This window comes from Chaetodon trifascialis, chromosome 11 (assembly GCF_039877785.1).
Source record: "Chaetodon trifascialis isolate fChaTrf1 chromosome 11, fChaTrf1.hap1, whole genome shotgun sequence".
In the NCBI taxonomy this organism is placed as follows: domain Eukaryota; kingdom Metazoa; phylum Chordata; class Actinopteri; order Chaetodontiformes; family Chaetodontidae; genus Chaetodon; species Chaetodon trifascialis.
Genome location: NC_092066.1, coordinates 17,329,682 through 17,352,070, shown reverse-complemented (window position 1 = coordinate 17,352,070; position 22,389 = coordinate 17,329,682). Strand labels below are relative to the sequence as shown.

General features: G+C 46.0%; 1 protein-coding gene across 1 annotated transcript; it reads left to right on the top strand.

Annotated features, from left to right (window-relative positions):
* The first annotated feature begins 75 nt into the window (after positions 1 to 75).
* hs2st1a (heparan sulfate 2-O-sulfotransferase 1a) lies at positions 76 to 22,173 on the top strand. The gene is made up of 8 exons (XM_070974935.1): positions 76 to 287; positions 498 to 671; positions 16,336 to 16,589; positions 16,689 to 16,774; positions 17,048 to 17,186; positions 17,551 to 17,648; positions 18,683 to 18,840; positions 20,065 to 22,173. Exons 2-8 carry the CDS (start codon positions 548 to 550, stop codon positions 20,286 to 20,288), a joined length of 1,083 nt encoding a protein of 360 aa, XP_070831036.1. The 5' UTR covers positions 76 to 287; positions 498 to 547; the 3' UTR covers positions 20,289 to 22,173.
* The last annotated feature ends 216 nt before the right edge of the window (positions 22,174 to 22,389 follow it).

Here is a 22,389-nt window from a genome sequence, read left to right as displayed (position 1 = left end):
CAGTGATAGTCGACGAATAGAAAGCCTCAGCTGTATGGTGGACTGACGATACATCCAATGGCTTGGGTGGTAGTAATAGTCTGTCCGCGGTGCCGTGGCGAACACACTGGTTGGGACAGGACAGCGCTATATGGGGGACGCAGGCGACAGAGGCTGGTACCACCGCTCCTCCATCTATGAGGGACAAATCTGCACTCTGGAGCAACCTCTAGGGCTTTACGGCGCTCTGCCATAGGGAATTGACTTGATGAAATAACCAAGCCGAGCATGAACACATCGCATTTGAGGTAACCAGAGGAACAGTGGAAGATATCCACACACACACACACACACACACACACACACACACACACACACACACACACACACACACATACACGGGGGAGAAAGGGCCATGCACAGACACTCAGTCGCTTTGTAATCACCGTCGTCACTGTGTGTGTGTGTGTGTGTGTGTGTGTGTGTGCGTGTGCGTGTGTGTGTGTGTGTGTTTTCAGCGTCCCCTCCTCTGAGCATGGACTGACCAAATCCCTCTCTGGATGATTTGATGGGGCTGCTCAGAGTCATGATGCCGCCCAAGTTGCAGCTGCTGGCGCTGCTGGCGTTCGCAGTGGCCATGTTCTTCCTGGAGAACCAGATCCAGAAGCTGGAGGAGTCCCGGGGAAAGCTCGGTAAGTTTAAGGGGCTGCAGCCCGACCGCAACCCCGTCATAGCTCTCCAGGAACACCACAGGCTGTGTGTGAGGTCTCTCTCAGGTCAGTGTTAATCTGTGCATCACCGTTGTTGTGCATTTGGGTCGATAAGAGGCAGTGTGCTGAGCTGAGTGGCACTTGATCCGCCACCCATGCCTCATAGTGTGGCTCAGACAATGGCACACAGTCACACAGTGGATCTGGGAGCTGTCCCTCTGAACTTGCCTGACTGTGACTGTGTTGAACTTGGTTGAAAATTGCACACAGTGACACCCTGTGCAATGCAGTGTGAGTGTGAGGAGGTGCTGCTGTCCTCGGCCTGTGACCCTGTGACAGGGTGTGTGTCTGTGTACTTAAGAGCTTCGTTATTGATTCATCTGACAATTAGGTGCTGGATTGGAAGTGATTCATCATTTGGGCTGTGCAGAGACAAAAACCATTGGAAGTTGCCCATCACAGTATCCTGAATACTTACTTGCAGTTGGAATATAGGACATGTAGTGTTGGAGACCGGTGGTTCTTTAGTCAGGCTGAAAGGTGGCATGGTCAGTGACGGATGTGCAGTACATGGCAGTGCTCAGCACTGACAGGAAACATCTTTGTGCTCAAAGAAAGTTTCGGTAATATTCAGCATGCGCGGGGACACCGCCCTGCTGCAAATCCTCTCCCATCCCTTCACCAAACTCTTTCCTCTGATTGAAATGTGGCCGTTGCTGCGTTCAAATCTCATTGCGAGCTCCCATCAGGGGCTCCGTCCCAATAAAGATCTGGGACATTGCAGGATTATCTCTCTGGTGCCTCCACTGTGGGGAATTTTTTTTAAGGAACAGCAGAGCGGCGCAGACGCCTCGAGGGTGCAGCTGGCGTACCTCAGGGGTCCGCGCACCACCTCTTGTATCATTTGATGAGAGTGGTGGCCTGGCTCTGAAGACCGGCAGCCAGCAGGCCTTTCCTCACAGCACACATTCTGACACGTTACATTGTGCGATAGCACAAGTACGATTAGTAACTTTAACAGTGTTGGTGCAGTGAATTCCATTTAGGTGAGGCACTTCCTGCAGCCCAGGATTCAAATGGCTTACAGGGACACTTAATGGAACAGAGAAGACGTTTATGTTATTAGTAACACCTGTGCCTTTCCTGCTATGACAAGTCAAATGTCTGCTGTGAAGAAGGTCTATTCCATTTTAGCTGCTGCATATTTTAAAGGCCCTGATCACCCACACAGGTGCCATGCTGGATGATTAGACCTCTGCTCAGAGGGTTGTTGGGAGTATCTTTGCTGGGATGTGAGGTCACTAAACTGTCATTGTTTATACGAATGATAAAGGTGCAACGAAAGTAATAACCCATCCATGTGGTGTTGGAATGATTGGAAAAAATGATTTCCCGATGGGCAAAATTCACATAAACGCCCTCTCAAGTTGGAATAACAACTGAAAGTCTGCAAAACTTTGGTGCATGAACTGCTAACTTTGATGTCAGTAATGGAGAAATGCTGTAGAAACTTTCTGGTAATTCACGCATTGCGTACACATTTTTTGCTCATGTAAGTTGGAACGTAGTAATAAGTTGTAACCGTTTGTTGCTGTCCACGTAGGACGACCTAGAGGAGTCAGAAAAGTTCAAACACAACACATCGTGTTTGTAGCGTCCATGTTGTCTCCACCTTACAGCTTCTCACAACTGTGAGGGTCTGTACAGACACACGAGAGGTCTGATTAGTCTTAAATAAGTGAACACCGAACATGACGTTTGATGACATCACCCTGGCTTCCAGGAAAGTGTGATGTGAATCTTCACTGTTCTCTGATGCTTTGTGGACCAGCAATGAATCATTTAATTGAGAGCGTAATCAGGAGATTAATATAAAATGAGAATAATCATTAGTTGCAGCCTTAATTAAATTTACGGTGCAATAAAACAGATAAGTGACAATGTTGATCAAAATCACTCAGCTTATTTTTTTCAGCATTAGACATTTTTGCTTGACGAATGACTTGAATGAATAATTGATTCATCAGCGAACAGCGTTTCAGTACTGGTTCAGGCTTTAGATAGCTGATGTCATGCCACCTTTACTGGAACTAGTGCTGGTACGATTTGTCAATTAATCAATTAGTCGATTGTCAGAAAATGAATCTGCAGCAATTTTATGATTGAGAAATTCTTTGTCTTTTATTTTCAAGCATAAATGGCAAAAAATTCACTCGTTCAAGCTTCTTAAATATGAATATTTGCTGCTTTTCTTTTTGTTTTCCATCTTAGTGAATATATTTTGGATTTTGGACTGTCAGTCAGACCAAACGGGGAGTTGGAACTTGCCAGCTTTCAATGCGGATATTGTTGGGGAATCAATTTTCACTATTTTCTGCTATTGTGTGGACTGACAGCGAATTAAACGGTTATGAAAGCAAGCGTTAGACGGTTAAAAATCACCAATCCTGAGGCTTACTGGTAGGCGAGTAATAGACAGGCTTCGTCAGATGAGTCAAAGATGTGTGTGTTGGGAGGTTTCCAGACCAGATTGTGAATTAAAATAGCTAACAGTCATGTAACTGAATTAAGTGTCCCAGCTGAGCTCTCACATGTTGGAACAATCAGGACTCTGGGGGGTGTAGATGGCTATACTGGCCTGTGACATGGTTTACTGCTCCTGTAAAGGGTTATACTTTACACCCAGTGAAAACAGACACACACACACACACACACACACACACACACACACACACACACACACACACTCTGCCCATGCTGAAACAGAACCTGAGAGGCCTTTACTCCGACTGCCCACCACCACGAGAATCTGTTGACTTGGCAAAAAGTGCTCTGATGGATGACTGGACTGAGCAGACGTCTGTGTGCTGGAGCTCTGAATTATGTGCTGCATGGCCAAATAGTTGTGAGTGAGGCGTTCACGGGCACGATGCTGACAGACAGCCACAGGGCCGGTCACATTACCAGGTACGCCTGCTGCAGGTCCATCTGTGCAACAATAAAAGCCTGCGGAACAACCAAAAACGATGACAGGTGGTGTCCAAACCCAAATTAGGTCTCCATGAATAACTCTCGGGTGATGAATGTGGACTGAAAAAAGAAGTGTACATGTCGCCCTCCTCTATCATGTTTTCACATGTTCACAATTAACTTCATGCGGGCTGGAATGACTGGCGCCCTCTCCTCGCAGTGTGGGATCCTATTTCCTGACATGCATTTTGAATCATTTCCCCTATTAGACGCCTCCCGCAGGGTAGACAAGCTGTGATTTGCTTCCAAGCTAATCGTCGTCCCAAGGTTTCACCAAGAAGTCTCCTGCATTACAATCGTGCCGCGATGCAGCTGTGCGTCCTGCTGTGGGCCTAATCCATTATTCTGACAGTATTTCTCTCCGGCTGCTCACCGGCGCTGCTGCCGGCTGGGTCAACGGTAACGCAGGCTGACTGCAGGGATGGATGGATGGAAGAATGGAAATAGAGTTTCTTTAATAAAGAGCCACAAACGGGGATTCAAGGCCACTTTCCCTGTCAGGGTTGCCATTAGCTCTCTCTTAGTTCAGGCAATTTCAGAGCGCTCACCTTGGAGATTTTCACAGCACTTTATTCTGAAGTCTGAGACTGACATTCCTGCATAATGTCTCATTGACGTCAGACAGGAGACGAGTGCCTGAATTTGATTAGATAACCAGTCAAGAAAATTTCATCAGTCGGTTAAAGGTGAAGTCAACGGGACGCCCCTGTAGCTCAGTTGGTAGGATGTGTGCCCCATGTATTGAGGCTGTCAGTCCTCTGCAGCAGCCACAGGTTTGACTCCCACCTGCGGCTCATTTGCTGCATGACTTTTATTGTGAAATCCACTCAAATAATAAAATATTCTTGTGATGTTTCCTCTGAGCAGATTCATTCGGCGCTGAGATTGATTTTTTTGGTTTGTTTTTTCAAAGCCAGCACTTGATGAAGTCAAACTCAAGGCCATAGAATGAGACTTCACATCCCTCCAGATTAAACTCAGTAAAGACAGAACACCAATGGGGTGAATTGAGTGAAATATTTTTGATGAATTCCTTAACTTTCGGGATGGGGCTCGTAAACAACATCATTTTCAATGACACCTGCCTTTTTCTGGCTGAAAGCTTGTTCATTACACACTTGAGTGCATCATTATTTGTGTAACATCTGTCCTTGCTGCCTGCTTTTTTAGATTTAAGTCTTTATTTCCTCAGGGAGAATATTCATAATGCAAAGAAAACCTTAGTTTTCATTCCAGCAACCTCAGCTTTTCTCCGCTTCTTGGTGCTTAAAAAAATCAATCAGTAACACGACTTGTAGCCATAAGTGGGAGGTTAATTCTAGAGGGCAACTATGGTATATTGAGAACTGCGTAAATAGAAACGTTGCTTATAAAACTGTCACCCCATGGCCCTCGTAACCGGAGCAAACAACCTCTTCACCCCTGAGCCCCGCAGGCGGTGTGAGGCCTAGCCGGACAGATATTCAAAGACCTTTTTTTTTGCTTTGCTGCCTTTCATCTGCTGGCCGTTATTCAGCCTGATTAAAGGAATTCAATTTCCATCTGTTGCGTGGTGATATTTAGCTCCAGACACAGGCGGCTCTGTGATGAGCTCTGAGAGAGAAGAGAGATGCTGCTGAATGTAGAAGGAGGAAGGGGATGCATGCGCTCATTGTCCATGTGTTTGCGGAGCCTGACGCAAGACTTTTAAGCATTCATTCATCGCCGCAGCCCGTCACTCCCGGGCTTTGGTTTGAATTTGGCTTTGATTGTCATGCCAAGCACTCGCAGCCTGGAGCCCACCCTCAGGCTTCCGCCGCAGAGGGACCCAGTGAGGAATTTGCTCTTGAAAGGACATTGGTCAGGCATCGCTGGTCCGTCCTCATGCGCACGCCTTGTGGACTTTGATCGGACGTCTTTATACCTTCGAGCTGCCCCGCTTCTCAGGCTGCACATCACTCACCCTGTCGCTGACGAGACCTTGAGCTGCAGCCGTGTTTGAAGTTTGACTTTATTGATGATCCAAGCATCTACCTGGTTCCTTTCACTCCTACACATTTGTCAAGTGTGTGTCAACTGGAGTCTGTGACTCACTCAAAGGGCTGCAACACCAAACAGCGGCTTCCTTTTGAAGCTAATTGGTGACACATCGGTAGCACTCAACTAGTGTGACCCTGTGTCTTTTCTGCAACTCCGGGCGCAAACCTTAACCTCCTAAATGTGTAACCATTTCTAGCTCTTATTGTTCCCTTATCCTTTCTTTGGACACAGCACTGGTTCCCTTTGAACTCTTCCTGACACCCCACATTTCTGTTTTTAGCTTGAGTGCATGAGTCATTTGCTTTTGCTCTGCACGTTGGCATCTGCTACCGTTAGCAGCCGGTAGCGTCTATGGCCTGGACCTGCCTGCTCTGAAACATGCCATTTGAGCGGCTAATGGAGAGGAGCCCACAGCGGAGATAGGCGTAGGCGTCGGGGATGAATTTGTTGTGGGAGGTGAGGGAGGAAGAGTGCTAATGGTCATACTGGGCTTTTGCTGTATTGTTAGAAGCGGGCTTTGATTAGGGCTGAGGATTTATGGCCCCTGGCGCGCACTTTCTCTGACGGGGGAATGTGTTCTTGCAAAGTGGCGCGGTGTTTGCAGCTGTAGCAGGATGACAGACAGGCTAATCGGGGTGTTATGGACGGTTTCACACCCTGGATGTAATTGGAGACCGTTGGAGAAGAACACCCCGCTCCAGTACCACCCATCACTCCCCTCAGCTGGCCTCCCCCCAATGTTCCCTCCCCACCTCCTCACACAGACACACTCCCATTCGCTGCCTGCCTTCCGTCTTCATTTCTGCCTGTGTTTCCGTTGGACAGAGGTGTCAGTTCAGTCACATGGCAGCGACACCGCTCCAGACCAGATTATATTGACCGAACTCTCGGGGACAAGAGGAGCTCTGACTGATTGCTGATGAGATACTATTTAGTTGAAGTGATAAATCAGATGTGGGTCAGCAAGCCATCCCGCACAGATGCTCACATCTCACATTGATCCTGAGCGCTCTGCTCATGGGACTTTTCCTTATATGTGCTCTCTGTTTTTCATTCTCCACACTTTAATGATGCAGAGACAAGATCAAATTTAGACCCTCTGAGGCTCACCCCTCGCCATACTTGGTTAAAGCCGGTAGCTTTTTGACACATGATGGAGTCTGTGGTTGTAAACATGACAGCGGGTGCCACTTTCCTCTCCTCTCCTCTCCTCTGCAGAGTTAGCAGGGTTTCTTTTTCTCTCCGACACCATTCAGCGCCTCCTCTGACAGGGAAACTGGGAGCAGCTAATAAACCTCTGTCACGATTATAACTTATAATGACAGTGCTCCCATCCAGCTCCTTCTGGATCAATAGTTGTAAACAACTTCTTTATTTGCGTGCTGAGTCTCCTTTGTGGTATTCAAATCTCTCTTGTGTTTTACTAACCCAATTGGATGAGCGCCTGAAAAGAGAATATCCGCCGCTGGCTTCGGAAATAAGGTGCTATCAAAGGAGCAGGACATGTGGGGGGGGGTTGAAATGAAAAAGATGATTTAATTTTCATTGCGACACAGAAATATTTAAAGCCTCGGCTTGTGAAAATCATAAGCCCTTGTGGGTGAAAAAAAAGGAACAAAGACGCCTGCAGCATTTTTACAACCAATTTCATCAGCACACGGAGGGATAAAGGAGGAAGGAAGGTGGTCGAGTGGCGCTGCCCCTCTTCTTCCTCGACCCCTGGTTCAACTTTGCTCCCATTAGCTGTGGAGTTGGCTTAAAGCTGCCTTTATCTTCCTTTTCTGTAAAATATCTCAGACCAGGTGTCACCAGGGACCAACTGTTACGGTGGTGCTACTGCACGGTTTCCATCCTCCTCCTCCTCTCTTCTCCCCGTCTGTGCCTCCTTTTCTCTCTCTTCCTGCCGTCCCTCGTTCCCTCTCCTCGGCGTGCCGAATGGCGTGAGCAGCATTGCCAAATTCGCGTGAAATTCAGCTTGAAGTTCATTAGGCAGAATACAAATAAGTACACGGCGAACAGCTGTGCGGTGTGTGAGCGTGTGTTTGCAGCACCTTATTAATGGAGTTATCCTGGTTGCTGAATATTCAGCTCCCACACTCAGACTGTCCCCCGTCGAGTGAGGATCAGCAGATTGATGTGCGTCTTCGTCGTTTTTCCTCCAGCGTCCGTGTCTTTTTTTTTCCAAACACAGCTAAGCATCGAGTCAGTCAGTGACACTGCACATAGGTTTGATTGATTAGGCGTATTTTATCAGGCTAGTGTCTGTATCTATTCCGTCCGGCCTCTGACTAATATGAATGGCGCACCGCTCCAACACATCGCTGCTGAGTCCAACCATAATAACCAGATTGGGAACCGGCCAGATGATTGATCTACAATAGAAACCATCTCTTTGTCACTGTTTTTTAAATGTAAATGCACTTTTACAAACCTTCTAGAACAACACAATTAAAGCTGCTCAAGCATCACAATAATGTTGTTGTGTTAACGTGTTTACTTATCAGGGCGACCGACAATAATTTTCGTCATTGATTAGTCCGCCAAGGACTTTTCTGATCAACCCGTCTGTCTTTTAGCCTATTAAATGTGCAGATGCCTACCACAATTTCCAAGAGCCCATGGTAAAGTCTTCTCATTGCTTTGTTCTATATGTTTACATGCGTCTGTATTAACTTTAATAACACATAATGAAAGTGGTGTTGAAATACAAATAGATTCAAATAAGTAAAAACCATGCATGACTGTAATATAATTAAAAGTCTAATATAGTCACCAGAAGTCATTATTTTCTCATGAACACGGAGCTTTGATTGATGTTGTGGCCTCGTTTTTATTAGAATAATAAAAGTGCTCATTCTCACCTGTAAATCAGATTATAAATTAGTGATTATTCTGAGACTTACATTACCCACAGTGCAACTCCTCCAAATACAGTTTGGTCAGTGTTATGGTGGTTTGACAGTTTACAGTCTCGTGTGACCACTGTGATCACTTCTACACATTTTAGTTTACACATTTTAAGTTGGAAAAAAGAAAAAAAAAAAGAGCAAACCAGTCCTCAATATCAACCAAAGTCCTGAGTTTAGGGCATCAGCATCAGAGCGGGGCCTGTTCATTGTATCACAGTGATCCGCTGATGGCGCACGCAGTACACCATCCTCACTGGATAGATGGCCTGCAGATGCTAAATATAATGAGATGAAAGAAGAGAAGCAGAGAACGGAGGAGATGAAAGGCGCACAGATAAGCCCGCAGTGATGAAGCGATAACAAGTTGAACTGGTCTTGTTGCAGAGATGTTGTGTTTAACGGCGCTCTCGCTCTGCAGCACGTTTCTGTGTGGGACAGATTCTCTGCGGCGTTCACCTGTCCCTCCCACTCATCATTAGACCTATGAATAGCTGTCGTCTGCTCTGTCTAATAGAGTGTGGAGTTTTCCCCGGACTCCTATATATGCATTATTAATTATCTGTTACAGGGCTGCAAGACGGAGAGGCAGAGGGAACATCAGATATCTGGGTTGTAGCTCGCAACCAGATCTGCACTGTTATGCAAACAGTGTTTGTTGTTATATTAGGAAATGAGGGCTCTGAGCAAAACTGAGAGTTGTACTGTATGTCAGTGCGAACCGTTCTGCTACTGTAATTTGTGCATTTCAAGTTTCTTCCGCTTTCCACTGTCACAGATTTGACTGCGGCGTTTGTGAGGCTGAAGCGTATAGCGGTGACACAGACGCTCCTGCTGTGGTTTCTTTTCCTCTCACAAACGTGTTTAATAGCTCCTCTCATGTCCACGGTTACCCAGATATTTCCTCCTTCCTTTGAAGCACAAATGCCTCTGTTGGCTAATTCCCAGTGCTTAGTCATTGACAATCTGTGCCAAGAGGAGATCTGTTCCAATCAATCCCCCACCCGCCCCCCTCCACAACCTGTCAGACCTGCCTTTACTTAACAAGACAGGGGAATGATGGGATCTGCCATCTGTGTAAATTGCTCCATAATCTCATCTGACTGACTTTCTGATGAAGCAGACAGCACGTGGCCCCTCTTCACTCTTTCTGTTTTCAGACATTATTGGCTCACCTGTCAGACAGCACTGCGGGCTTCGATCCCACAAAAGACATACTGTACTGGGGGAGAGAGTGGCAGGTTGAACCATGATCATAATCATCTCCAACTAAACCGGGTTGTTATCATTAGTGTAGCACCATGTCTTGCATTTAGACTAGGAATTATAAATGGGCCACATGCGGCTGCAGCTTATTTAATGCACCCCTGTGTTTAGTCGAACAGCTTGTTGTTCATCTGCCGTTCATGAACTCCACAGAGCCAAAAACACCCATCCTCAGCTTTTGAGGCTGTTCTCCCAAAAAAAAAGGTCTTTTTTGAAGTTCCTACTGTTAACATCTTCCTCCTCAATGACACTCAATGGAGTAATTATGGTCTCAAGACCCATACCCCAAACCACTTCACCACTTTAAACTGTCCACGCAGTGTTGTCTGCCAGCGCAGACAAGGACGAGTTTTGTCTCCTCTCCGCATCTGAGGAATGCTTTGTCGGCCTCCTCTGACAAGAACACGCTTGTTTTCGACGTGCTGCTTCTTCAGGGAGGAAGAAAGTCATTTCCAGGCTTCCTAGGGTACACGACCTTTTCGCGGCTTGTTTGTGCTGTGTTAAACTCAGCAGCGGCATCTCTCCGGAGGACGGAGTGCCCCGCTCGTGTACCTGCCGTTGTGGGTGGAAATCCGGCTCGTGACCTCAACAGCACGCTCCCCTTCCTGTATTTTCCTCACCTTTCCTGCTCCCCTCTGCGGCGTCTAGTAAAAGCAGAACTGCCGTGAAAGTCATAACAATGAAAAACTTTTCAGCCCGTATTTATGGAGCCTCGCAAAGCCGCAGTGCCAAGTCCAGGACAGGAAATATCACGTCACCGTGAAACGTCTTATTTACGAGACTGTGCGATGTAGCCAGACTTTTTATTTTCACTGCCTCACCTCGCCGGGCACATCTGTTGATTTGAATTTTAATAGTGGAGCCTTTCTGTCGCTTCTGTAGCAGCCTGGCTTTGATGCATTGTTCGGCAGCATTTCTCGCATTCCCAATCAGATCAATCAGATTTCTCGCCTTTTATGATTGTCAAGAGGACAGAACATATAGAAACTCCCCACGTTTCTGTAGAAAAGACAGTTTTTTGTGCGTTATCATGCATTGCTGCCTGTTATTCATGTAGTGCCTCTCTGGATTACGGACAAGTCAAAGCAACTGATACACTGGCATGAAGTGAAAGTGAGGACAAAGTTTCTTATTTACACCTGCAGCAGACACGGAGCAGTGAGACTGACCCAAAGCAGTAATGTTGCAGCCATAAAACCAAAACAACGAGCTGAAAGAAGCTGAAACGTAACCTCTTTCATATTACACACAGTCATCAGACCCATTGATCATATGAAAAATATTGATTAAAGCAGCTTTAATGAAATGGCTGCAAACTAACCGAGACACTGAAACGAGGTCCGGCGTTGTGCTCAGTTGTCCATCGCTCTCAGGGCTCACAGTGAAGCTGCCATGTGCAGTCAGCTGTGTGCACTGTACTCAGTGGAGACTTGAAGGCTACACAATGTATACACAACGCACAGCGGACCAGAGGCTGTTACACACCACAATCGTTTGTCAATTGTCCATCGATTGTCTGACCCCAATTTGGTTGGTCTCCGTTTAGCCCGGCCCTTGTCTCCCTTGCGTCTCCTCCCCCTCCACTCCCCCACCTCTCCTCTCTCCCCCAGCTGTACTGTGCAGGACAGGCCAGTGAATGAGACCCTTCATTGAGCGTCAATGTCACACTTGTGTGCCAAAGCCAGTGGGAAAAATGCCTCAATCTCAGCAGCCCCCCCCACCCTTTTCAAACAGTCCACCCAGACAATTGCACTCTGACGCAAATGTCTTTCTTATCTCTCTCTAATACAAGTGTTAATGTGAAAATCTGTGAAATGCCACGTGCAGCATAAAAGTATTGGTGTCTAATTTAAAGTTGTCTGTGTCTCTCTCCCTGCTGTCATCCTGAGCTTTTTTGAAAGCCCTGAAGGCGGTTTGAATGCATCGAACACCTTTATGTTCACTTAATGAAAGCGCTCTCGTTTATCCGTCACCCCTTTCAGTCCTCCGCTGCTGCCGGCAGCGTTGAAAAGCTGCACAATAGCTTCCTCTCACACCGTGCTTCATACTCCTTGTCATAACTTAAATAACACTGATAATGCAGGTTCTGGCTCTCTTCAGCTCGGCCCGAATCTCCACCCATCAGCCCGACTTTGCTCCTGTTTCCTCCGATAATCCGCTCCGCTAAATGGATTTGAAGACTGAATTAGAATAATTAGAAATTTGGTAGTGCACAGTTGTGTGTGCTCATGAGTGCCGCAGTGGTGACATAACTGTCCCCCCTAAACCTGGCACTGCAAAAACAGCAGCGTGCATCCAAGTCTGTACCGAGGGAAGAGGTAGAAACAGCACCAGCGGCAGGCGACTAACTCGATTTTTACACAGCAGCAACCTAGATCTCCTCCCTGTCATCCTTCATTGATTTTGCAATCCAGCGGCATCCAAGCAGAACCGTACAAGCCATACACCTCAGTCTGCCGCTGATAGCCAATCTCTATTACCCACCTAGCCCAAGGCTTCGGTTCGAGGGGCTAACCCTCTCAGGGGGAGCAGGCAGAGGGAGAGAGCTCCGACTGGCGGATTGGAGCGATGATGGATTTATGAGCTGCTTGGAGAAAGGATCATCTTCTCTCCTCCACTTTTATTATCCCATCAGATCTGACGCGATGGCAATAATACATGACGGCCTGTCACATTTTGCAGATCTGGCGGCGAATATGAATGATGATTTCAAATGCTTGCGTCTAATCAGCCGCAAAATTGCTTCAGTAAATATGTTCAACTACCAGCGCTCTGTCTTCCTCCTGTCTCTCACTTTGAATGAAACTCGGCGTAATAGGCTTGTAGTTGTCACAATGTTTAAGACCCGTGTTGGCTTCACGGTTCATAATTAGCTTTTAATGCACAGAGACGGCTTGAGGGGAGGAAACTGACGGAAATGTGGAATGAAAGGGGGCCTGCTGTGTGGCCATAGTAATTCAGGCTTTTGTTCTCTAATTAAATGACCTCAGAAGGGAGCGCTGAGCTTAAGTTTGTGTGTGTGTGGCACCCTCTGATATGGAGGTTTGTGCCAAGTGTATTCAGCCTCGCAATGAATAGGGCGTCTACTACAAAGCCTAAGAAGCCCTCTCCGTGCCCGCTTCGCCTCCTTGTTGGCTGTTGGAAATTTGCCACAAAACACCATGTCTTTAACAAGTGGTTTCTGGGCCCCTTTGCATAGTTCAGGACGTTGTAGTTGGGGACACAGTAGCGCCCGGTCTTTTCTCACTCCCGCTCACCTCCTGTGAAAAAACACTGAGAAACGGGCGGCCTTCCTCGCGAGCTTGAGCCACACAAAAGCTGAAAGGCGAGAGAAAGCTTACATGATGGTGCATGTTCTCCTGTTTGGCCTTGGAGGTACCAGCAGTTCAAGATATGGACAAGAACATAAATGTCTGTCGCAGCAGAGGTTCAAGCACCAGCTCACTCAGTTAAATGATGTTAGGTCACTTACCTGTAATGGCATCGGCCATGTAGCTAGCTTTCGTCCTATTGCTCCAGTTAGTGGAATATTCTGCTCTGAGTCTTGTGGAGGTGTATGGAATTAACAGCATTAAAACAATACACTTGAAATACTCTGCAGCATGATCTCTACCAGAGACAGTATCCCCGTTACTCTGGATAATCCACAGACCTCGCTGTCAACAGTTTTCATTGTGAGTATTTCTTCAGTGGGAAGTCATTCCAGTGAAAACTGTTGACAGCGAGGTCTGTGGATTATCCAGAGTAACGAGGACACCGTCTCCAAGAAGAACACGTCGCTGTTGGGTTTTTTTTTAATGTGTTGCTCACAGCAGAGAGAAATGACAAACTAAAATTCCATTCACTGTTCTTTACTGTGGGGGAGACATCTCTGAGACGGATGTCTCAAAACCTGGGCAAACCACCAGAGGTAAATGAGGAAGCACTGCATGTTTTTTTTACCATTTGAGCCCTTCAAGACTTTGTATTCTCATTAAACATCAACTATTCATGACTCAGTAAGCAGCAAGATAAACCTGCATTCACAGATTCTTCGGGGGGTGGGTGCTTCTGCTCTGTATTATTAATATTTTCACCATTAACATTAACATTTTTGAAGTCATGTCTCTGGCCCCCAGGTGAATGTCAGCAATTCAATCTTGACTCTCTTTTAGCTCTGTTTTGGCCTCCACCGCCCCCTGAAGAAAACATGTGCGTGATGATCTGGTTTGATTGACCGTAGTCAGGCAACATAAGCAGCCCCACAGCTTTAGATGATCCGATGGGTGCACGGAGGGACGCCGTTCTTGAGAATAGCACAGCTAAAAACACAAATGCGTGTGAAATAAAAACGACGTTCCCATCATACCCGGCGGCTCACTCATCGTGTGTTTCCAGGGCCTCTCAGACTTCAAATTCTTCAGACACCTGGTACCACGTATCAGACTAAAGGCACCTAATATTCATGACTTCCATTGTCACGGGTTGCACTGGCTCTATTTTTTGAATGTCACGGTCGCTCTCTCTGTCTCGCCTCACTCCATTGTAAAAATAATCCTAAAAGGACATTTGAGCCCAAGCAGTAAAAGTTCCAACATAGCAACTGTTATTGCTGTTGTTGTTGGCTAATGCATGCTTTGGATGGACGCGTGAATGAATGTCTCTGTTGCAGTTGTTCTGCACGCTGACAGCCTTCAGCCATCACAACCACCTGGCACGTCTCCTCGCCGTCGGCCGGCGGCACCAGTTGCGAACGTGCGGCAGCAGCGCGGCTCCATCCGTAACCAGATCCAGCTTTGATGAGTGGAACATTAACAGCTGCTCAGGAGGGTGTAAGAGAGGGGGCAGTGAGAGTATTTCTGTGTGTGTTGTTGTGTGTACGCCCACGTGTGTTCGCACAGATGAAGGAGAGGGCGGCGGAATCACAGATGACATCTTAATTGGCCTCCGGTGCCAGATGCCAGCCTCTAAAGCCGGGCCCGGCCGGCCCAGGCTGTAACAGTGTCTCAGTAGCCAGGCAGGGCTTTAGGCAGGGCTTTAGGGGCCCGCTGGCTCCACTGAGTGCTCCCACGGGTATTAGGTGCTCCAGTGTTGTGCTGCCTCCCCTCCTCTCTCTCTCTCTCTCTCACTCTCTCTCTCTCTCTCTCTCTCTCTCACACGCACACACACACACACACACACACAAACACCCTTCTTCTTCTCTGCTCCGTCCTTCCTGCAGAGCACTCTGAGGCATTGTCAGCACCCGTCAATCTGAGGCGAATTCAAACGAAGAAAAGCCAGAGGGCAACAAAGTCCTGGGCGTCTTTGTGTTCAGTCTATTCACACTGAGGCAGCGAGGTCCGGCTTTTCTGCAGCTTCGTGCAGTGTTTGGATTGAGATAACCCCCTCCTCCCCAACCTCTGCCCTCCTCATTTAGAGCGTATTGATGTCCTGTAAACGTCCAGTTAGCTATCAAGTAACTGTAGCCTTTACTGTCGAACTACCAACCTCTAACCCTTCACTCGTCACCTCTTGCTCTTCACCTTTTCACCCTTGTTACACGATGCTTTCCTCAGAGGAAACTAGGTCAGATAAATCATTTCACACCATCTAGTGTCTCTGAAGCACACAAAGATATTCTTGGCCACGGCAGTACATTTATTTCATGTAAATTGGGAGCACGCAGACACTTCACTCCACAGTTAAATAAGTGAAAATAAGGAAGGTGACTGATATTAAAGTTGGATCTGATTAGCGAACAAGAGAGGTGGTACCGCAGCGTGAAATAGGCTGCTCACAAAATGATTAACTAATATTCCTGTTTGACATTATGCTTGATCCTCGGTGTGAAGCGGGAAAGGAGTTTCCGCTGTCTGCTCTCCAAAAGAGACTGTGCTCAAATGGAAATCCATTTTTAATAAAGTTACGGTTAAGTCTCTCACACGGCGGTGTCACCTCAGACAAGGACGGAATAATATCTCTGAGGGTTTGTTCACGTTAAGAGGATCGGCCTTGAATTTGAGTCTAAAGTTTGGCCACAAAGGCATCAAATGTGCGTGAGCTGAGTGTTGTTTGAGGTCTAGTTATAAAACATGTTGAAACTGATTGAATGGAAGCAAAGATCTGAGAGTTGGAGAGGATTGTGTTTTTGCTTGGAAAACCATGACCAGTGACACTCGAGTGTTTAACTCCTTGCACTTTTCCATTTTGCTGCCTTTTTAGTATTGAAGTGTGAAATACTTTCTGGCACTTCTTCTATGAAGTTTTTTATTCGCTGAGCTGCACAGAGAGGTCAGAGGGCAGCACAGCTCCTGCAGCACTCCTGGAGCTGCTTGGATTCTGTTTAATGTCTGGCTGAAGGACATTTTTGCTCACCATCCTCTCCTTCAGTATTAAACCAACACAAAATCCTTACCTGTATGTCCTAAACTCACCTGTATCCAACTTCCTGTCGCCCCCAACAGAACGAGCCATCGCCAGACACGAGGTACGAGAGATCGAGCAGCGGCACACGCAGGACGGTCTGCGGGAGAGGGACACGTCGGCCTCGTCGTCGTCCGATAGCGAAGATGACATCGTCATCATCTACAACCGCGTGCCCAAGACGGCCAGCACCTCCTTCACCAACATCGCCTATGACCTGTGCGGGAAGAACCACTACCACGTCCTGCACATCAACACCACCAAGAACAACCCGGTCATGTCCATACAGGACCAGGTCAGCGGCGACTGACGCCAACTTTAACATCAGTGCTCAGTAGTCCAATTTGGTGAAGTGTTTGTACTAAAAGGGCATTTCTTTCTTTGTTTGGCTCAGGTGCGGTTTGTAAAGAACGTGACTGAGTGGAGGGAAATGAAGCCAGCTTTCTACCACGGCCACGTCTCCTTCCTGGACTTCACCAAGTAAATCTGCTGTCCTCTCACTGTCTTACAATGCCAACGCTGTTTGTTCACACTTTCCTCACCCTGCTGTGGCTTTGTGTAGGTGACTCCACCTTGTGGTCGCTCACAGCTTGTCACAGTGTAATGGAGTACTGCTAACATTGCTGAACCTCAGGATGTTTCTACTAAAACATTATTGAGCTCGCGAACCTGCTCACTGTGTCTGTCTTCAGAATTAATCTTGAATTCAGATGCTGTTGAGTGCTTGAACCCAATGACTGTCACGTCTCTCAGGTTTGGGGTGAAGAGGAAGCCCATTTACATAAACGTGATCCGGGACCCCATTGAAAGGCTGGTGTCCTATTATTACTTTCTGCGCTTTGGGGACGACTACCGGCCCGGCCTGAGACGCAGGAAACAAGGAGACAAGAAGGTTGGAATCCATGAATACTCACATTGTTTTGTTTAAAAGATAGGTCCACAATTTGTCATGTCTGTCTTACAACAATAGTCGGGGGGGGAGGGTTTGGTTCTTGTTCGTACTGGCCATTAATAACGCACTTTAAATGGAAGAGATAGAGGGACTAAATCTACAGTCATCCTTCTCTGCAGAAATGTATTCAAAAGTTTATCTGAACTTAATGTGAGGCTTCAATGTGGAGGACTCTCCAAAGTTACAGCATTATTATGGGCACCTGACTGTTGTTTTAAGACAGACTGAAATCCCCGATCCTTTAATTCATTTGACAATGAAGCGTTTTCCCCCGAAATATTCACGCATTGACTTTGTGTTGCAGACGTTTGATGAATGTGTCTCAGCCGGCGGCTCAGACTGCGCCCCCGAGAAGCTCTGGCTCCAGATTCCCTTTTTCTGTGGTCACTACTCTGAATGCTGGTAAGCATTCAAACGCTTGACGCTGTTCAGATAATCTCACGAAACGTGCCGAGCTGTTTTAGGAAATTTTTTTTTTTTTTTTTTAACAGCTAAGCTTTGCTAGGTGTTCTTTAAGTTTGATGTTTTAAGTATGAATGATTGAACGAGGGGTTTAGTACCACAGATAAGGACAGAAAGTAAGTATGGAGAGACAGACTTATTCATTGGTTTTAATCTTTTCAATGGGATTTGGTGGAGATAACAAAAACACAGAGTATCAGCAGCATCACCCTGTCCTCGCCTCAGGCGGTTCAGGAGGAATGGTGTGTCAGTTAAGTCTCATAATAGACCACATTAAACCTCATAGTCCCTTTCTATCCATTCTGGGACACTCATCCTCTCATGGTCTCTGATAGCTCTCTCAGCCTTGATCAGTTCTCGCTACACGATGATCTGTATCAGTCTCTGTGCCGTCACTCATCCCTCTCACTCTCCTTACTCCCTCCTTCACTCTGCCCTCCATCCTCTAACCCTCTCCCCTCCTGGTGCAAGTTAGCTCTGAGTTTCTAGGATTCAGTCACTGCGGTGCACTAGCGACATATTAATGTAATGGAAAGCACCTTGGAAACATTAAATAAATACTGAAGACAAAAGGCTGAAGGTGCTGCCCGTCCTCTAATGCTGTGTTTAACAAGGCTTTGCCAAAAAAATTCTTTCTAGATGTAAACAATCTGCTTCCTCCTTTATTATCTAATTCCCTGACCATGACAGCACTTGCCGCTGCCACGTTCCCTTCCTTCCTGCCTCTCTCCTCCATCCTCCGGTCCTCCTTTTGTCTCAACCCTCTCTGGACTCTGTTCACATCTCACTTCATCATTTTTCCTGTCACTGTCTTTGTACCCTTCAGCTCTCCTCTGCTGCTCCTTTGTCACTGTCTTCCTCCTCTCCATCTCTGCTCTTTGCAAATGTGATCGTTTCACATGCAGCAGAACTGACACTGTTTTTAACAGAATATGAAGAAAATTAATCACATATAACATACATGATCTGTGCAGGAACGTGGGAAGCCAGTGGGCTCTGGAGCAGGCCAAGTACAACCTGGTGAATGAATACATGCTGGTCGGAGTAACAGAGGAGCTGGAGGACTTTGTCATGATGCTGGAGGCCGCGCTGCCACGCTTCTTCAAAGGAGCCACTGACCTGTACAAAACAGGTGCCATTTGCTGTTACCTTTGTATCCCTCAGGAACATTAAAATATACCAAAAAGCAGCTTAATGGCTCCCTCGCATTGCAGTGCTAAAGTGTGTGTGTGTGTCTGAGTGCTGTGGTTGCATATTAGCAGTTTGAATAGCTCCACTGAGAATTAAATTGTGATCAATATGCACTCATGCCTCTCGCTGATGTAGTTACAGATTAGTTACAACAAGTGCAGCCAGAATGGATAATGGAGAGCACAGCAGAATGAAATCTGACAGTGATGTAGATGAAAGTATGATGTTCATTATTTTTAGCAGCAGATAAACCAAAGTACTCAAGTTAATCAGGTATGTTTTTAATGAATTTGAAGACTGAGTCTGTTTCAGATGCCTTGCAGGCTCAGTTATCACATTCTTGCTGACTGGCAGTCTTACTGGGAGCTTTAAGAGATGCCTTTGCCTTTCATTTAGTAAAATAATAGATCAGCCTGAAGAGAAATAGAGAACGCAGCAAATCCAATTGAAAGCTTTGCCATATTGCCACAATGATCACTTCAGACATTTTGGGAAATACAATTATGCACTTTCTTGCCACTTTCTCATGTCAGGTAATATATGAAGTAACAGCCAGGAGCCACGTAGCTTAGCTTAGCACAAAGACTGGAAACAGCCAGCCTGGCTCAGTCCAAAGACAGAAAAGTCTCCCTCACAAACAAAACAACACCGTTTGCTCATTGCAAGGTAGCCTCATGCTAAGCTAATCGGCTCCTGGCTGCAGCTTCATATTTACCGTTTAGATATGAGAGTGGTATTGATCGTCTCATCTGACTCTCAGCAGGAAAGCAAATAAGCAGATTTCCAAAAACATGAAGCTAATGCATTCAGGATGTCATGCACAAAGCAAGCTAAATTGTGAATTTCTATTAATTTTATTTCACTTGCAGATTTTATACTTGGATATGGCTTTGAGATTGAAACCCTGCTTATGTTGCCGGTTGTGATTTTCAAAGATTAGAGCAGAGGAGCCTTTGCATTGCATGTGGGAATCCTTTTTGAGAAGCAGGACCAAAAACGGAGCGACTGCAACCATTTCTACAAAAAGGAATAGTAGCACTACAAAATCAAGTTGTACTAATGCCCTCGTTGATATTAAACTTAATAGATCACGTGTGTATATAGATGCTGAATCGCACAGTTCACACACCCGGACCTCTTACATCCTCCTCTTTTTTCATCACAGGGAAGAAATCCCACCTGAGGAAGACCAGTGAGAAAAAGCCGCCCACAAAGGAGTCTATCGCCAAGCTGCAGCAGTCAGCCATCTGGAAGATGGAGAACGAGTTCTATGAGTTTGCACTGGAGCAGTTCCAGTTCGTCAGGGCACATGCTGTCAGAGAAAAGGACGGGGAGCTCTACCTGCTGGCACAAAACTTCTTCTATGAGAAAATCTACCCCAAAAACTAGAGAGACGCGTGTGCGTGGACGAGTGTGGGGAGGACACTTGGTAAGGACTCAGTCTGCGATGAAAAAGAGATGGAAAGTGAGACTAATGGACGACTGGTGAGCGCTTGGCTGCTATGTACAAGTGATTGAGGGCATAATGTGGAGCTGCAGAACAATCTGCCTCTGACACGGCGATCAGACTGGTGACCGCTCTGTTATTCCCGTCCGTGTCAGCCAACTGGACGAGGAGCTCGCGTTTCGTCAGCAGGTTGTGTTCCCAGCAGCCCCCCCACCCCACAAGCCTCCACTCCCTTTCACTTCCATTTCAAAGGTCGTCTGCACAGAGGGCCTCCGCCGGCACATGTTTGGAGACGGCCTGTCCAACAGCTGGTCTGACCTCGACTCCTGATTGGCTTTGCTGTTCTCCGGTTCAAACAAAACATTTTCATTGGCTCTGTACTGTTTGGTTGTGTTTGATTGTATTTTAACTCTTTACTATGGTTGTCTTTTGTATGTGAAGGCAGTGACATTCTCCATGGTGAAACAACATCCCCATGCCTCACCACTACTACTAACTTAAAGAGATTTTAAGTGTAAGAAATTGACTACTGTGCTGTATTATTGGACTTGAATGAGAACTTTTGAGGTTTTTATGAAATAAAAATCCTGTGACCATGGACTATTTGCTGGGGCAAGTGTATGTTTTATACTGTACTTGCTGTTTTGTTGGATGACTTGTAATGTGCAGCTTTGCCCAGAGGCTTCTTTTCCTTTATGAAGGAAGCATTTACACATGATGTTATTGAAGTGTGCAAAAGCACTAATGTGAAGATGCTGCTGCTGTAAATATTTACTACTTTTTCAGTCCGTGGCCACAGTATAAAATCAATCAATTTATACTGTTAACGCCCTTTTGAATTTACAGTGTGCATTTTATCGTCTTTGTACATTTCTTTCATTTCACTTTTTGTCTGCATTTTATTTCGTGTCATGTTATTTTCATTGTAGAAGCAGGTAAACATGGCTGGTCACTAAGATGTTACTTGGCTGCTTAAAGGAATATTCTGACATTTCATTGCTTTTTAATAACATTTGCTTTCTTACCAAGAGTTGGATGAGAAGCTTGATACCACTCTGATAGTCCTTTAAATATAAGGCTGCAAATAGCGCTTAGCTTAGCATAAAGACTGTAAACAGCTGGCATTTTCACATAACCCACCACCACTGCTAAACTAACAACACTTAACATGCTAGAGGTGCTGGTGGCTTCATTTGTTCCTTTTGAACAGAGTCAGGGTAGCTTTTTCCCCCTTTTTTCCAGTCTTTGTGCTAAGCTAACTAGCTGCAGCATTATATTTAATAAACTGATGAGAGAGTGCTATTGATCTTCTAAGCACAGAAGCAAATTTCCCCAGATGTTGAACTATTCCTTGAAATCTCTGCTGTTTGTCCTTAAAAAAATGGTGACGAGGTTGGTGATAACTTTGCTAATTTGCTCATGTAGTTTTCTTCTCTCGTTTTCTTGAAGGCTGAATTTATTGCGGTTTTAATGGACTTTTATTGGCCAATTAAAGTTCTTCTCTACCCTCCATAAATTGCTCACTAACAGCTGGAAAAGTTTAAAGTGACATAATGTTTCCCATCACAACTAATTGTTATCACGAAGGTGTGCTCATGTGAAGGCAAAAAAAAAATAATTCTACTGGATGTACTGTCACAACACGATACCTGAGGTACTTAAATATTCAGATTTTCATCTGGGGACATACTGTAGTTTGTGTGCCTTCTCTCCACTCAGCTCTCCTTGTGTTGCAGCTTTGTCAGATGGAACATAAAAACAAACATGGCTGTTTTCATCTTTTGATTGCCAAAAAATATATACAGAACGTTTTGAAAAACTACCAAAGACGCATGTGTGTTCCTTAATTCAATCCAAATGCCTGTGCATCATCATCATCAACAGGTGCAACGAAACAAGGAGTGGTAAAGACAGATAAAGCTGCCACCGTGAAAATGAAAGCTGGATTATTTCAGGGCTGGTATCCTGCAGAGGGAGATAAAGAGCTGCCAGGTCTGCTCCTGCTGCTCACTGTGTGTGTGTGTGTGTGTGTGTGTGTGTGTG

Coding starts and splice junctions, on each gene's coding strand:
- hs2st1a (XM_070974935.1), top strand. CDS start 548: ATGGGGCTGCTCAGAGTCATGATGCCGCCCAAGTTGCAGCTGCTGGCG. Junction 17,187..17,550: donor GGAAACAAGGAGACAAGAAG/GTTGGAATCCAT, acceptor TTTGTGTTGCAG/ACGTTTGATGAATGTGTCTC. Junction 18,841..20,064: donor CACTGACCTGTACAAAACAG/GTGCCATTTGCT, acceptor TTTTCATCACAG/GGAAGAAATCCCACCTGAGG.